At 37.6% G+C, this 15675-nt stretch overlaps 1 protein-coding gene across 1 annotated transcript; it reads left to right on the top strand.

The window, feature by feature from the left end:
* Window positions 1-1557: 1557 nt before the first annotated feature.
* Window positions 1558-15291, top strand: cop1 (COP1 E3 ubiquitin ligase). The gene is made up of 20 exons (XM_081598766.1): window positions 1558-2262; window positions 2379-2438; window positions 4057-4154; window positions 4463-4527; window positions 4620-4739; window positions 7423-7491; window positions 7613-7672; window positions 7790-7869; window positions 8042-8099; window positions 8222-8336; window positions 9333-9468; window positions 9626-9769; window positions 10508-10616; window positions 10742-10823; window positions 11234-11350; window positions 11963-12080; window positions 13236-13360; window positions 13459-13619; window positions 13762-13806; window positions 14233-15291. Exons 1-20 carry the CDS (start codon window positions 1943-1945, stop codon window positions 14248-14250), a joined length of 2100 nt encoding a protein of 699 aa, XP_081454892.1. The 5' UTR covers window positions 1558-1942; the 3' UTR covers window positions 14251-15291.
* The last annotated feature ends 384 nt before the right edge of the window (window positions 15292-15675 follow it).

Raw genomic sequence — 15675 nt, 5'->3', positions numbered from 1 at the left:
AGGTTTTATTTGCAGAGCTGCAGGTGGATGCCTGAAAGACACGACCCTGTGTTTCTTGGCACACAACTCACTGGACTTTGTGAAGGAGACCTACCAGCTTGTGCTTTATCTCACAGGAGTAAAAAAAAAAAAAGATGCCATTCTGGATTAGAAAACAAACATTTAACCTGGATGATTAGAAATACAGTATAAATATTATTTCTTCAGAGCGTTTCGTGAGTAGTTAGAGATTAGATGATTCCATGCATATATTCGTGTGCTGGGAGATTGTTTTATTCTTTAGATGACTGGTTGACTTTATGACACATTTTTTAACAAATACCATGAATCTGTAGAAAATCATTAGACCTATTCAAATTTTGTCATTGGTTAGGCTTGGCTTTATTACGTTGTTGTTAAAACCTGTTTTACTTTTTTTATAATAAACCATAAAATTGACGAAGTATGAAATGTAAAAATAAGTGTTGGATACTGATCCCAACAAGTCCCTATCTACATTCCAACGCTGTTTTTGATATGGTCTGTATGGCATCGTGCTCAGTGCAGCATCAGCTGAGGGTTGCCTCAAGGCAAAAAAACAAAAGTTATCATTTGCACAAGTTTATTGTTTCCTATTAGCATCCAAATGTTGCTGCTGCTGATGAAGCTAGTATCTGATTTGAAGCCTATTCTTAATGTAAAGGTTTAATTTGTTGGGATTATATTTCAGTATCCCTGTTTAGGAATTAAGTTGAGATATTTTTTATCATATTGGTCAGAGCTCACCTGCATAATTCTACACAGAGTGGACATTGTTTAAAACTCAATTTGAGATTTGCTGAACTTTTAACTTCAAAGTGAAAATGCACACAAAAACAACAGCGAAGGACAACACAAAAAGTATGAAACTTGCAAACAGGACTGAATCTTTAGAGACAACGCAGTAGTAGCAGCAGCAGCAGCAGCAGCAGCAGCAGTGGAAGCAATGCCCAGGCTAAAAAAATTGAGCATATATTCGATTTATTTTAGCCTGGGATTAATACAGTTGAGTAACAGTGATAATAGCAATCATAAAGATTTTTTTTTTTTCAAAAGCATTACTCAGAAAAGAGCAGCAACGATAATGAAGATCAGCAAGAACAAATAGCTTTTTCATTAATTTCTTGGCATTAGAAAATCTGAGAATCAAACCCAACTTAACCCTGTTCACTGGTAGGAAATCAGCTGAAAAACTGGCTTTATATGAGTTTGTCTTCTTATTCGCCCCATGTTATTTACCTATATAAGTTTGATGCAGGATAACCAATATGTGCCACTTCACCCCATCAAGTCTGAGCAAAATTCATGTCACCTTGGAATATATAGGTTAATAAGATCCTCAGGCAAACATAAAGAGGCAATTATTTTATTTTTATTTTTCTGAAAAAAGAAAATCTCGCACCAAATTGAAAAAGTTGTGTTTGGTTATTATTTTACAATGTAAGTCAGTGTAGCAATACACGGAGAACCACTGTACAGAGAAAATTTAGTGCAGACGTCCTGGCCACCAGGGGGCGGTAGTGAAAAACTTAGACGCACAACAGCCATCAAGGTAAGTCGAAAATACTCAAGAGATCACTTTGTGCAGCTAACAGTAGCTAGCCGGGTAATCTCCTGGACAACGCAGTTGAGCTTATTTTAATGTCCGTTCCAGTATTGGTGTGTTTTTGTTTTTTTATAAACCAGTGACTGTGTGAGACGTCGTCAATGAAAAGCGGGAGCCAGACAACGGCGGAGAAGAATTAAACGCGCTTCATGTTTGGCCACTGTTTGCTTTTTCCCAGGATGCTAGCACAGAAGCAAGCCAGTTAGCTTGCAGACCTACCAAAGCAGCCGAAAAGGAGCGTTGTCCGGATGCTTTGAACGGCAGCGCAGAGCATTTTGGTGGAGTGTTTGATTTTTCTCCTTTAAACGGCCTCGCAGTATGTCTGGCAACCGACCGCAGCAGAGCGGTGGTGGTGGGGCAAGTTCAGTGCCTGGCACCAGCAGCAGCAGCAACAGTAGTAGTAGCAGCAGCAGCAGCACTGGAGGCAGTGGAAGCAATGCCGTTACGAGCAATGGGCCCGCTGCTGGGAATGTTGTGCCCTCCCGGACTCTGGCTGCAACAAACGAGGCAGGCAGCTTCGCTTCCCTGACAAGCAGACCTTCAGCGTCCTCAGGCAGCAGAAAGAAGTCCCTCCATCAAGCACCTCTATACAACGGCCTCTTGAACTCATACGAAGATAAAAGCAACGACTTTGTGTGGTTAGTTTTGATCTCAAAGTTAGCATGAAGCTTCTGTGTGGGACTGCCATCCAAAGTAAGTCTGACATCTGAATTTTGATGGAACTTTTCTCCGTTTTTGTTTTTTTTCTTTTCAGTCCAATTTGCTTCGAAATGATAGAGGAGGCTCACATGACAAAGTGTGGACACAGTTTTTGGTAAGTGTTACAAGTTTGATTTGAGGTCGGAGGGTTTTCAGCTACTCTCCAAACATTTTAAAAATGATCTCAAATTGACTCAGACTAAATGAAGGCATTGCAAGATGATCCCAGTCTGTGTATGTCTCCATCGTTTATCTAATTTTTATTAAACTCACAAAACTCACAGTGCATCCAAAGAAATAATACTTGGACAAATTGATGGATCCCATTTGTATTGAGTGCATAGGGGCATTTTTTGTTGTTGTTGCATGTTTTTAATCAACTAATCCCTTTAAAGATGTTTACTTGTATTCTTTCCAGCTAGCACAGAAGCATTGACAATATTGCGTTGTGCTCAATGCAATGTTTCAGTAGGGAAATCTGAAATATTGCTTTGACCACATTGATTATCATTTGCCAACATTTTCACTAAAATCCATTCAAGGTGTGAAAATCATCCAAGTGGCCAGATGTATTCTTGGCGTACACATTGAAAATTTGTGGCGCTTGAAATGCATAAACCTACCAAATGTTGTATCCCAAAAGATTTTTCTGTCCACGATTTTATTGTAACAACTGCGGTTTTACACTTTAGCGTGTATGTGAGAGCACGGTGCGGGTCTTAGGAAAATTTAGCTGCAGTCAAACTCATAGAAGCTGTTTGCGAAAAAGATCCAGGCTGGAATATCGAGTTTTTATTACCAAAGATCTTCAGCCATCACTTTTGAGCCAAGCTGTTAGAAAAACCATATGGTCTGCTCAAAGCATCTCAACAATGCTTGCTGCTGGACTGCTGCATCATCTTGTATTTCTATCAAAAAAAAAGACCATCAATGAGGCAGACATATAATGAGCTCAGTGCTACCTGTTAGCCCCATCATGCAGGCGTCTGCAGAATAGCCTGTACCGTCACTGTTAATCCAGTCAACACCAGAAGGAAAACGTTTTAAGTCACACTGGTGAGAAGTTAAGACTTGTTCAGGGATAGCTAAAGGAGGATAAGTTCACATTTCTGAGTGGCAAATATAGACTGAAAACAGGCAGATTGAAAAGAAATCTATCAGGAATATAAACTTACTCCCAAGAGGTATGCATTCAAAAATGGTCACTGTTATGCCACAGTATGTTCCAGCCATCTACAGCAGTATGCTTTATGGTTTTGGGATCACACGAGTCAAACTTGTGATTCGCTCATTTAAGGTTGAAGCCCTTGCAACACAAATGAAACTCAGTCGTTTCAGAATCTGTTTTTAAATCTGTCAAAAGTCACTCATTTATCATAATGTTTACCAACCTTACCAACTGATCCTCTTGATTCTTTGTGCCTTTTATGATGTCATCAACCCAGGTGTACGTAAACAGATCGGGCAATTTATTTTACTTGTGCAATTTTTTGAAATGTTATGCTTTTAAAGTACATTTTGAGGGAGTTTTACTGTGTTACCCATCTGTGTTTTCATTGCCTGTTTTGTTAGTAGAAAAAAATATATCCCTGGATATTATCATTAAATTAGTTGACATTTTCGGTACTCAACAGCAACAAAATTTATAATGTACTACATCCTTACCTGGCAGATCACAGTTTTCTTGTTTGGTTTTGTTTTGATTAATTGTTTTTTCTTTCTCTTGTCTGCAGTTTCAAATGTATTCGTCAGAGCTTGGAAGACAGCAACAGATGTCCCAAGTGTAACTATATTGTTGATAATGTGGATCAGCTGTACCCTAACTTTCTTGGTAGGTATTTTGAGTTGCCATTTTCAGCAAAAGCTGTAAGTTTCAATGTGTATTTGTATTGCAGTTTTAAAATTTAAGCAGAATAGGGCGAGTCTGTGCAATTTTAATTTTGTTTATAAAACCACCTTCATACTAAAACTAAAAAAAAAAATGTAACCAAACTAGATAAAGTATGCTACATCTACTGATCAGCCCTGCTTTGCATTATTGATAATTCACGTCATGACTTTTTTTTTTCAATACCCTTACAGTTGATTTCTTCTCTTTTTACCCCCTTTCCTCCCATCATCTTATCCCACGTTTTCCAGTAAATGAACTGATCCTTAAACAGAAACAAAGGTCTGAGGAAAAAAGACTAAAGTTAGATCATCCTGTGAGTATGACGTCTTTATTTTTGTTAGTTTAATTCTCACCGCCTCTGAAATATCGCTTTTCTCCTTTCCGATCATCGCTTCTGGTCCTCAGAACTGGCCGCGGTGGCAAGTCTTCCAGGACATTCTGAGTCCCGATCAAGAAAACTTGGACCTCGCAAATGTCAATCTGATGTTGGAGCTTTTGGTTCAGAAGAAGAAACAGCTGGAGGCAGTAAGTAAAGTCTTTGAAGAGGAGGAGCTATAAGGTTGCAGCAGGAGAATTTCTGTTGATTACTCATAGAAATATTAAGTATAAGGTATATGCGAGTCTTAAAAATCTTTCAATCTTTAAATTAATCCAAGAGTGGTTCTTTATGGGTACAGCTTAATCTGCTATATAATGGTGTCATAATGGATGTTCAATTTTATTGAGAAACATAAAACCTGCAGAGAAGTGTTTTCTTTTTTGTTTGTTTTGTCTAAACCAGGGTGTCTTCTATCCTAGCTCCAATCCAGCTGATTCAAATCACTTCTCAGTGTGTCATAAAGTTGCACAGAAGCCTGTTTAAAAAGCATTAATTTAATTCAGGTGTGTTAAACCAGGGAAATGCCTAAAGCATGCAGGACCCCGGTACTTCACCTTACTTTGTAGACTTCTGCTTTAAACTATTAATTTGACTCTAAAGGATCTTAATTAACACACAGAGAGAGACTTATGTTTGCTCAATAAAACTCAGGCATAAACATCATTATTGCACAGAATATTTTAAATGGCAACTTATGTAACTAATATGATCCAGCGTTTTTACTGAAGTTGCAGAAATTACCAGGCACTGATCAGCCAGTCACCATCTAAAACAGTGATGTCCAAACTTTTCACAGGCCAAAATTAATAAATTGAAAGTTTTCATGGGCCATAGTAATTTTCTTTCCTCCACTTAGAATTATTCTACTGATCAAACTTATTTCATTTTGAACCTGCTCAAGAATATACAATGAAAGAAATATGTCCAGATCTAGTTTGATCTACAAGATGTTTTTAGTCTCTTCCTGGCAGCAAAAACAAGAACTTTACTTGGAAACTTTTGCTGCATTTAGCCAAATCTCTTTTTGTGTAAAAAGTTTCTGGATGTGTGCGGCCATATATGTTGTAATATTACAATAAAGGTCAAAGCCATAGCTTAAAAAAAATGAAAAATACTTGGTGGTGTTCCTAATGTTATGCATTTAAGAACACATAATCTCATCTTGAAGTGGGGCTATGGGCTGCACTTTGAACTCCCCTGATCCGGAGAATAACCATCTAATTATTTTTTTTAGATATATATATATAAAATCCGAGATAAGAGATCGGTTTAAGTAATATTTATCATGATGGTTCCAACAACTGCTTCACTGGTATTGTTTTTTTTTTTTATGTAGTTAAAAAAAATCTAATATCTAATAAAGTGGCATGTAAAGGTGCAAGAGTCAAATTGAGTAAAAATGAATGAAGCTTTTACGTGCTCTGTGTTGAAAAGATTAAAAATTACAGTTAAAACATTTATGCACATTTCCTTTCAAAACAGCACTTTAACTTTCAGAGCCTTTTCCAATTAGTTATTTAGTGGCAAAATGTTTTCTCTCATGTATTTCTGGAAGAATGCCTGATGTCCTCAACTTAGATTATGTTTAAAGTAGAATTTGATGGAATAAATCAAAATGTTCTCATTTGGTCAATGACAAACTTTCTTGCAGCCAACCATGATGCCCCAGTAACTTATAAGAAGAGATGGAAGAAGATTCATTAACGGGAATCAGTTTCTGTGTAATCTGTCCAGATCTGGCCTTTTAAAGTTGTTTAGGGGTTTCTGTCAAAAAGCGGTGATGTAGCCATGTTTTTTTTTTTTTTTTAATATTCACTTTTATCCAGATGGTGAATCGGGGCGAGTAATAATTCCAGTCGAAGATAAAAAAGATCTGAGTTGCTTCAAAGTTGTAATATTGTTGGGCTGTGTTGTCAAAAGTCAGGAGTTTTTCAATCATGCGAGTTCTTTACTGGGTAATGTTCAACATGGCAGTTTTATCAAAAGGTCAGAGGTTGATTCTTGGTAGTGCCACTAAACCTTGTTCCAAAGCTCTTTTACATCCCCTTTCCTGTTTTTTTTTCTTCTCAATCTGTGAGAGGAAAAAAAAGGGAAATAGAAGTTGCAGTGCATCCTGTTGATTTATATTTGGTCACATCATCACTGTCTCACAATCGGCGAGTTTGATTTACACAAACTGTGTTGTGCAAGCAGGTTTTCTATCATTACTGGGATTTTGTTTAGATGATCATAAGAATTATAATTTAACCTTGTGATGATAACCTCTAATTGATGATGTTTTCAAACCCCAAACACTGACATCATGGTTGGGATTGTTACTGTTGTTTTGAAGTGGGCTTTTCTTCTTCCAATATGAACATACGGTGTTTAAAATTAAAGTCTGAAAAACATTGCTTGTGTGGGAGGATCTTCTTACAAAGACTCATTTCCGTGAAAACAGTGTAGTTGATTTTTGTTGTTGCAAGCCTGAATCTGAACTCGTCACAATGGGGCTGGATAGATGTCCCTCACATGAAATCAACATGGAGATGTTTGGCTTCAGAAGAACATGTTGAGAGCAAACTGTCACCACAATCGCTTCAGATAAATAGCTGTGCAACACAATGAAGCTCCAATGGGATAGTTTGAAATTACAAGGCACTTAAAAACACCAAGAAATGTTAAATATAACATTAATATGTCACTTAATATATATGTTTGTTTTTTGTTGTCCTTTTCTGCTCATTAATTCAAATTTAAACAAAAAGGAAAAGGTCAAAATTTGTTTATGCATCAACTGATGCGTTTCTGCTTTTACTTGATTGTGCTTTATGTCTTTACCTGCTTTAGGAATCCCAAGCAGCTCAGAGGCAGATACTCATGGAGTTCCTAAAGGAAGCAAGAAGAAACAAGAGAGAGGTATGACTGCTCTGTAAAATATATACATATATTAAAGCTCAAGTGTCTACCAACAGAAAAAAAAAAAGATGTCACAAAATATAAAAAGTGAATAGTTTTGTGTTTTCGGTTTCATCAACAGCAACTAGATCAGCTTCAGAAAGAGTTGAACTTCCTAGAAGAAGACATTAAGCGTGTTGAGGTAAATAAACAGAGCTTCTCTACAATCAACAATCATCCTTATTGTTTTTCAGAAGCAGCCCTCTCATCAAAATAACAAAATAACTTGAGATAAATAATTATTGTTCTGCTTATTTAGGATGTAAGTGGAATTTCCTCCCCAACGATGGAGGCAGAGTGCACCGTGCCTAATGTTGAGGCTCCTTCTCCGGCCCCCAGGTACTGCAGATATATGGATTCTGATAATATAAGCACAGAAAATGCAATTATTTCACAATAAAATGTTGGTTTTATCATAACTAAAAATCTTTTGGTATAATCATGAAATTGACTTTTTTGTATCTGTTTTTTAACCTTGATTGTTTTTTTTGTTTTTTTTTTCCCTATGTAGCAGTATCATTGAACCTACAGATTACAACCAAACGCCAGGATTTGGTGCAACAACTCCGGTATATAGCACACACTCATTCTGTTAATTAGCACTGAGCTGTGAGTTGAAGTTGTGCCAGGGTCTTTTTTACGTCCACGTTTCCTCCGGCATTAGCTCTAACTGCTGGACTGATGTGTTTAGGTGAAGCGACAGACTTGGTATAACAGCACCCTGGCATCTAGAAGAAAGAGGCTGACTGCTCATTTTGAGGATCTGGAACAGTGCTACTTCTCCAACAAAATGTCACGCATCACAGGTACGGGAAAAATCAGCATGTTGCAGCTAAAGAAGTTAAATACGTTGCAGTTGGCTATAAACTGTTTAAGGACTGTGTCTCATTGCTGACATTGAAGAGCAAACTACATCCACGGGGTCATTTTAATGCCACAGTTGTTGCTAAGTTAACATTTTATACATTTTCAAATAACAAAAAGGAGTCTTCAGCATTGATTGTGGTCTGAAAGTGTTCCACAGATACCACAACGGCTAGGTTGCCATTAATGTTTTAGTTTTAGATCCTCTAGCATTTCATGGAGGCTAGTTGGCTAATGATATGTAGGTCAAATAAACATGGTGAAGTGAGACCATGTAAAACTATAAAAAGCTTAAAGCTGATTCTAAAAACAGAATGGAGAGAAGCCTGGACTGAGGCATTCTGGGTAGTTTGTAGACAGTGGAGAGACGACTGGTCCAGACTACCATACAGGACGTTGCACTTAACGATTGAAAAGTTGTTTTTAGCATGACAGGATTCAAGCTCTTCTGACAATTGGTGCTAAGCTTTATTTCATATTTCCATTTTGGTTATTGACAGTTCATTTTTTGGGATGACTTACCTTTACCTTTACCTTTAATTACCTTTACCATCACCCTAATCTTAAGATTCTGCCACAGATTCTTTAGAGCTTGCATTCAGAAGAAACATATCTGGTCAAATATTTACTTTAAATCCACCAGAAGTATAAATAATATCCAGTCTGTGTGTATTGTATAAAGGCCTTATACAAAATGAGACGTCAATGGAATTTATATCTGTGAAGAAATCTTTAAAAAATTTTCATTAAAAGCAAAACATCAGTTCTCTTTGGGGATTTTTTTCCCCCCCTTATCTTGGAAATGAAATTAAAAAAATTTACCACATTTAGTGATTAGGCGGCCACAGTGTAATTGCTTATTACATGAGTGCATTATGTATAAATACATACAATGTATGAATGCAATATAATATGAAGTTGGGTGTCGGTTTCTTCAGATGAGGGCAGGAACCTGAACCAGCTAGAGGATTTTATGGAGTGTTTGTCCAAATTCACTCGCTACAACACTGTGCGGCCGCTGGCCACCCTCTCCTACGCCAGTGACCTCTATAACGGCTCCAGTATTGTCTCGAGGTACGGAAAACAAAGGCTTCACTACAACTTTTTCATGATTTTTGTAGTGAATCTCTCAATATTTAAATTTTTACTCTGTACCAAAATGATCTGATTTCATAAAGAAAGTTGACCAAAGCGAACTTGGCTGCCGCTCACTGCATGCCGTGTGTTTCAGCATTGAGTTTGACCGCGACTGTGACTATTTTGCCATCGCTGGTGTGACCAAAAAGATCAAGGTTTTTGAGTATGGAACTGTGATCCAGGACGCAGTGGACATCCACTACCCCGTCAATGAAATGACCTGCAATTCCAAAATCAGGTGAGGGGCATACAGGTTTTATTTTAAACTGATGTAGATGCATTTTAATTTATGCGGCTCCAATATTCTGTCGTGGAGTTGACCTGAATTCAAAGTCCAGATGGATAGAAGCTGTAAAACATGCTTGTCAAACAAGATGGCCGCTTTGACATCCCTCTGAACTATGGAAAAACAAGGAATGTATTGGTGCTGGAAAAAAATCCAAAAATTAATTCTTCAAAACCCAAAAATTGATATAAAAAAAACGGATAAAATTGATTAATCATTTACTGCAACAATTCCCAATAACAGACATAAGTGAAAGTGAGAAATGTGAATAGGATATATATGCATGCTGTAAGCATTGTTTGTGTAATAAAAATAACTTGCAAACACATGATGGCGATTTTTTCTTTTTTTTTTTTTTTTTTTTTTTAGACCTAATTACCAATTACACAATATTGTAACCTAATTATGAGCCCAGTTGTGAGCCGTCATGTTTACTAGTAAGAGCCAAAACTAAAAGCAGATTTAATTTGTTCTAAAAACAGCTAAACAAAAGGTTCCAGTACCAAATAGCATATCAGCAATTAACTGAATACAATGTGAAAAGTGCTCTCAATCTTGTTTATCTTATCTTGTTCTATGTTGTTTGTGTTTTTCTTGTAAATCGTCTGAGGGTCCACAAAACTGCTATTTAAATTTGATGTGTTGTTATTATTATTATTATTTTTATTAATATTATTCCTATTTTTGTAGCTGTATCAGCTGGAGCAGTTATCACAAGAACCTTCTGGCCAGCAGCGACTATGAGGGCACCGTCATTTTGTGGGACGGATTCACCGGCCAGCGGTCCAAAGTCTACCAGGTGTGATAACCCCACTGCTTGCTTATGACAAGCTGTGGGTGTCATACTTTATTTCTACACGTCATTAGAATGGTAGATATGCACTTTTTGCCAATCTTATAAAGTTGAATGTTTTATTTTCTCAGGAACATGAAAAAAGATGCTGGAGTGTCGATTTCAATCTGATGGACCCCAAGCTATTAGCCTCCGGTTCTGATGACGCTAAAGGTAAAAAAATCAAATAAAATAATAGCAAGGTGGCCGCCTGTTAGATTTACATTCACTCTTGCATAAGTTTCAAACCTGGAGTCTTAATCGAGCACAATCGAGTGGCCAAAATTGTGAAATTTAAATGTGGCGACCTTGAAAACGCACCAGAAATTATTTGTGCAATCAATTCCTGGGGGGGTTTCAGGCACACAGGGGAGCTGGTGACCAACTCAGGTGGTCATTGGACGAGAGGCGGGGTACACTCCTGGCAGGTTGCTAGTCCATCCATATTTTAAATGACAAATGTGGGTGAATTGAATTCAAATGGCACACCTCTCAAACTCATTTTTGTGTTGGAACAAATATTTGGACTTCCAGGAAAAAGGAATTCCTCCAGAGTTTTGTAATGTTTTGATTTTCCTCTGCAGTAAAGTTGTGGTCAACCAATCTTGACAACTCTGTGGCTAGCATCGAGGCTAAAGCTAACGTGTGCTGTGTTAAATTCAGCCCAACCTCCAGATATCACCTGGCCTTCGGCTGTGCAGGTAAGTGAATCGTGTGTCAGCTGTGGATCAGAATGAATTTTTATTAAGTTAATTTTCTGCTGTCGCATGTTTGTTCTGTGCTGTCAAGTTTAAACTTGTTTCTCTTTCAATTTGATTTATTATTTTTTGTGGTTCTCACCTCCCACTACATTAATTCCTCTGTAAGAATGCTACATTTCTTCTGTGGTCACACACTCCTTGGTGGTCCAGACAAACATTTATACCCGCCTCAAATGAGAGTAGAAATCATAATAAATATCCAGTTTTGTATTGAGAGTCTTTGCTATAACTAGCATTAAAGAACAAAAACAACCGGCATGGAAAATGTGCCTCTGAGGTCCACTAAGAAAGAAAAGAAGAAAATCTTGACCTTGCCCAAGCAGGAGTTGAACTCCATCAATTTAAAAAAAAACAAACCATATTTCAATGATGAAAAACGTTTCTTGTTACAATTCAGGTCCACAGGGACATTGCACCATGTCTTTACTATGTCTACAAACCTCTGTGGTTTCTGATTAGAACTCAACAACACACCACTCGCTGCTTCATGGATGTTTCTTTTGTTTTTACCCTCCTCATGTTGCCCCCCCCCCCCCCCCCCCCCCCCAACAGATCACTGTGTGCATTACTATGATCTACGCAACACTAAGCAGCCAATCATGGTGTTTAAAGGCCACAGGAAAGCAGTGTCCTATGCCAAGTTTGTGAACGGAGAGGAGATTGTTTCTGCGTAAGTTTAAATCATCTTCAGATACATATATATGTATACATATGTTTTTTGTATTTTATTTTTACAGTAATGTCTAAGATGAATGTTCTACTCAAAGTTTACCTGAGTGTTTTTGGTGCTGATAATTCCTCCAACTCCCAACACTGTTCACAAATTAGAGGCTGTGGTCATGCTTCTAGTATGTTTTTAAGTAGACATAATTAAGATTCTTTTGTTGGCATATATATTTATAGCTCACTTTTTGTTTCCTTCACTGATGACATCAACCCAAAACACTGGAAAGGCTGCTAATTTCTTTAATGATGCCTTTTCAGTTAATTATTAGCCTACAACTGTCGTACACTTGAACATTTACAGCCCAAGTTCATTCGAGTTCCATCTGCTGGCGTCATTAGTTTAGATCAAACCTATAAAATCCAGCACACATTGTGACCGAGCCCCGATCGGACCCGACTAATCAGCTTTAATTACAGGGCCGAGCCCAAAGTAAACCCGACATCTTTTAATTAAGATTTTACTGCTTTTGTTTTTGGCTTTAGTTTACTAACTTTCAGCTCCATTTTGTCGCTCGTTGTACCCGGTGAGTCAAGTACAAATCATCTGGGATGTGTGATTGATAGGAGCGGAGCAGAGTTGGGCTGCCTACCCATCTATTGTGCAGCGTGCTGCTGTTTTTGTTAGTCTAATTAGCCTATGTACCTTACCTTATTTCTGTCGTAAACAGAGTAATCTGCCAATTCCTCTACTTAAACTATAAGTAGATTAACAAAACTTTATATTGTGCATCCTCGTTTGGTTTTCTCTGTCCTGTGCGTATTGTAGGCTTATTAAGCGCTCCACAAAAGCTCAATCCCAACTTGACCATCAAGAAAGTAATTTGGACCTGACCCAGTCCAAATTTTGCATTTGAGTTGGGCTCAAGCCACAAATCTAAACTCGACAAGCCATCCATCCGTTTCTCTCTAGAGCGCTAAACTTTCTGTAGCTGGTTATCAATTTTCACTGTTCAGAGGAAATGTGAGTTTGAATCAGCTGTAGAATGAGAATCAAGCCAGTAGTAAAATAGTAAGATAAAAAACACAATTTGAAGTGTTTAACTACTAAAACTGTTCCAGTTTAGATTAATTTCACATATTACTTTGTTGTGATCTGCAGGTCGACAGACAGTCAGCTGAAGTTATGGAACGTCAACAAACCTCACTGCCTGCGCTCCTTCAAGGGTCACATCAACGAGAAGAACTTTGTTGGCTTGGCGTCCAATGGAGACTATGTTGCCTGTGGTAACAATTCACTCTAACAATTGACTATTTCTCTACAGAGCAAAAGATGTCAATTAAAGTATCACATTTTCTTTTTGGGTTTTTACTTCTGTCACTAGGCAGCGAAAACAACTCTTTGTATCTGTACTACAAAGGACTTTCCAAGACGCTGTTGACATTCAAGTTTGACACAGTTAAGAGCGTCCTGGACAAGGACAAGAAGGAAGACGACACCAACGAGTTTGTCAGCGCCGTCTGCTGGAGGGCGCTGCCAGATGGAGTGAGTGACTGACGACACGGAAGAATCTTTTAGTTGCAGGGATTTTTGTGAAACTTGTTATACTATGTAATCGCTTAGTGAAAATGTTTTCTAAACATGTACTGAACTTGTCTCTAATACGGTTTTTTTGTTTGTTTTACAGGAGTCAAATGTTCTAATTGCTGCAAACAGTCAAGGAACAATCAAGGTTTGTGTTCAGAGCATTTTTGTGCTCTGCTTTTTTTCTTTTTTTTTACATCCTTATGGAAATTTGAGAAGTTCAGTGGAGCTGGGTACAGGGATACAGCATTCAATTGTGTTCGTAGACAGTTTCATACATTTGCCTATAATTCCCAAATGGAAGTGCAAAGCAAATCAGACATTGACCAAAATCGAATGTATCACATTGCATTTGTTTTAGTTTTGTGTAATTGGAGTTGTATTAGCTCCATCTGAAGTACTTTCAGATGATGTTTGTTGGTGTATATAAACGTTTTGATGTATTTTTAATATAAAATAATTAATAAAATCGTGACTTGTTTCCTGTCCTTATGCTGTATTAGCATTGTAAAACTTTCACAAATGTTATGTAACAAATAAAACGAGTAACTCTGCGCTGCTTTTCTTCTCATAGGTGCTTGAGCTCGTCTGAAAATCTGACCGTCTCTATTGGACTTCAGAACTGCTTCCCTGTGTGGCGGAAAGACTAGATGGATGTAGGAAGATCTCAGGCTGCCTGCAGAGCACCAAGAGAGCTAAAGCAGTGAACTGATCTGCCTGCAGAGCACCAAGAGAGCTAAAGCAGTGAACTGATCTGCTCTTATTTTAATTTTAAATTTTAGTTTGGATTATTTTTTTTCGGGCAGCAGGACAAACTCGGGACCAGTTCGTCAGTAAAGCGGGTGATTCCTTTTTTTCTGTTTTTTTTTTTTTGTGCAACAAAACAAGGACTGAATTTGAGGCAAAAAGCCAAAGGAAAGCTTTTTTTGTTTTATTTTTGTTGGTTTTTTCCGTTTGTCAGCATTATATTTAGTTCAGTAAAACACCTCTTTATCGTTTTAGGTCAAATCAAACTTTCTATTTTGTTTTTTTAATCGAGCTTCTATTTTCAACGGCACATCCAGCTAATTGTTACCCGTTTGGTGCATTTTCTTTTAAAGGCCAAAGCACAAAACAGAACGGCTGCAGAAATGTCTACAGAGAAAACTTTTACCCCATTACCCATCGTTGTTTAACTTTTTGTTTCTTTTGTTGTATGTAGTTTTTCTGTTTGCCAAATTGGTGAAAAAGCAGTTTTAATAAATATAACTTGAATTTCGTCCACACGTTTTGTCAAAAATCACAGCGAGCTTCGCCTTAATTTAAGGCGGCTTGGCTACGTGGAACTGGAATATTTGTTGTATTCGGGCTGTTTGTTGCTTGATTAAAAAAAAAAAAATCATAACCTCGCAGAATCGGTTTTAGTTCTTTTATAGTAGCAACAGAAACTTTCTTCATGTACTGTAGGCTTACAACCTATCACCTGAACTGAGCGGCACTGTAACTTGAGAACTGCTGTCGGTTTTTGTGGTGTGATAATCCATTAAGTCACATTGAGGGGATTGAAGAAGCACCACCAAGACCTGCCTATTTTATGACTGAGTGAGAGAGGTGTTTTTGTATTTGTATAACTGAATAAATTATTTCAGAACAACCTCTTCTTTTATTCCTTTGGTTACTTTTATTTTAATGGTGAGTGATCACCCTGGAGCTGATCCTTCACCTGGTTTGTGACTTAACCATCCTGCAGTCCTGGCGCAATCAAGAAGAGCGCAGCAGATGTCATGAAAAGGGAGAGCATTAGGCTAAACATCTAAAGTACATACTGGGTTTGTAGAAAGATTTCCTAAGATTCCTGTGATGACGGTAAACACTGAGAGTTAATGTGTGGCTTCTGAATGGATTAATCTACTTTTCTTATCCAAACATTGGCTTTTGTAATTTCGAGGTGGGTCTGCTGACATATTAGATCTGTAACTACCCAAATGAGGATCACTATGCAATACCCCCCAAAATAGTTTCACCTCTATCTGTACTC

This window comes from Poecilia reticulata, chromosome 17 (genome assembly GCF_904066995.2).
Source record: "Poecilia reticulata chromosome 17, P_reticulata-male-v2, whole genome shotgun sequence".
NCBI lineage: Eukaryota > Metazoa > Chordata > Actinopteri > Cyprinodontiformes > Poeciliidae > Poecilia > Poecilia reticulata.
This window is presented reverse-complemented; position numbering and strand designations above follow the sequence as displayed.

Bases quoted from the DNA above. Each gene is read 5' to 3' on its own strand.
- cop1 (XM_081598766.1), top strand. From the start codon at position 1,943: ATGTCTGGCAACCGACCGCAGCAGAGCGGTGGTGGTGGGGCAAGTTCA. The intron at 4,155-4,462 runs GTAGGTATTTTG...CACGTTTTCCAG, and splicing joins GCTGTACCCTAACTTTCTTG to TAAATGAACTGATCCTTAAA. The intron at 8,337-9,332 runs GTACGGGAAAAA...CGGTTTCTTCAG, and splicing joins CAAAATGTCACGCATCACAG to ATGAGGGCAGGAACCTGAAC.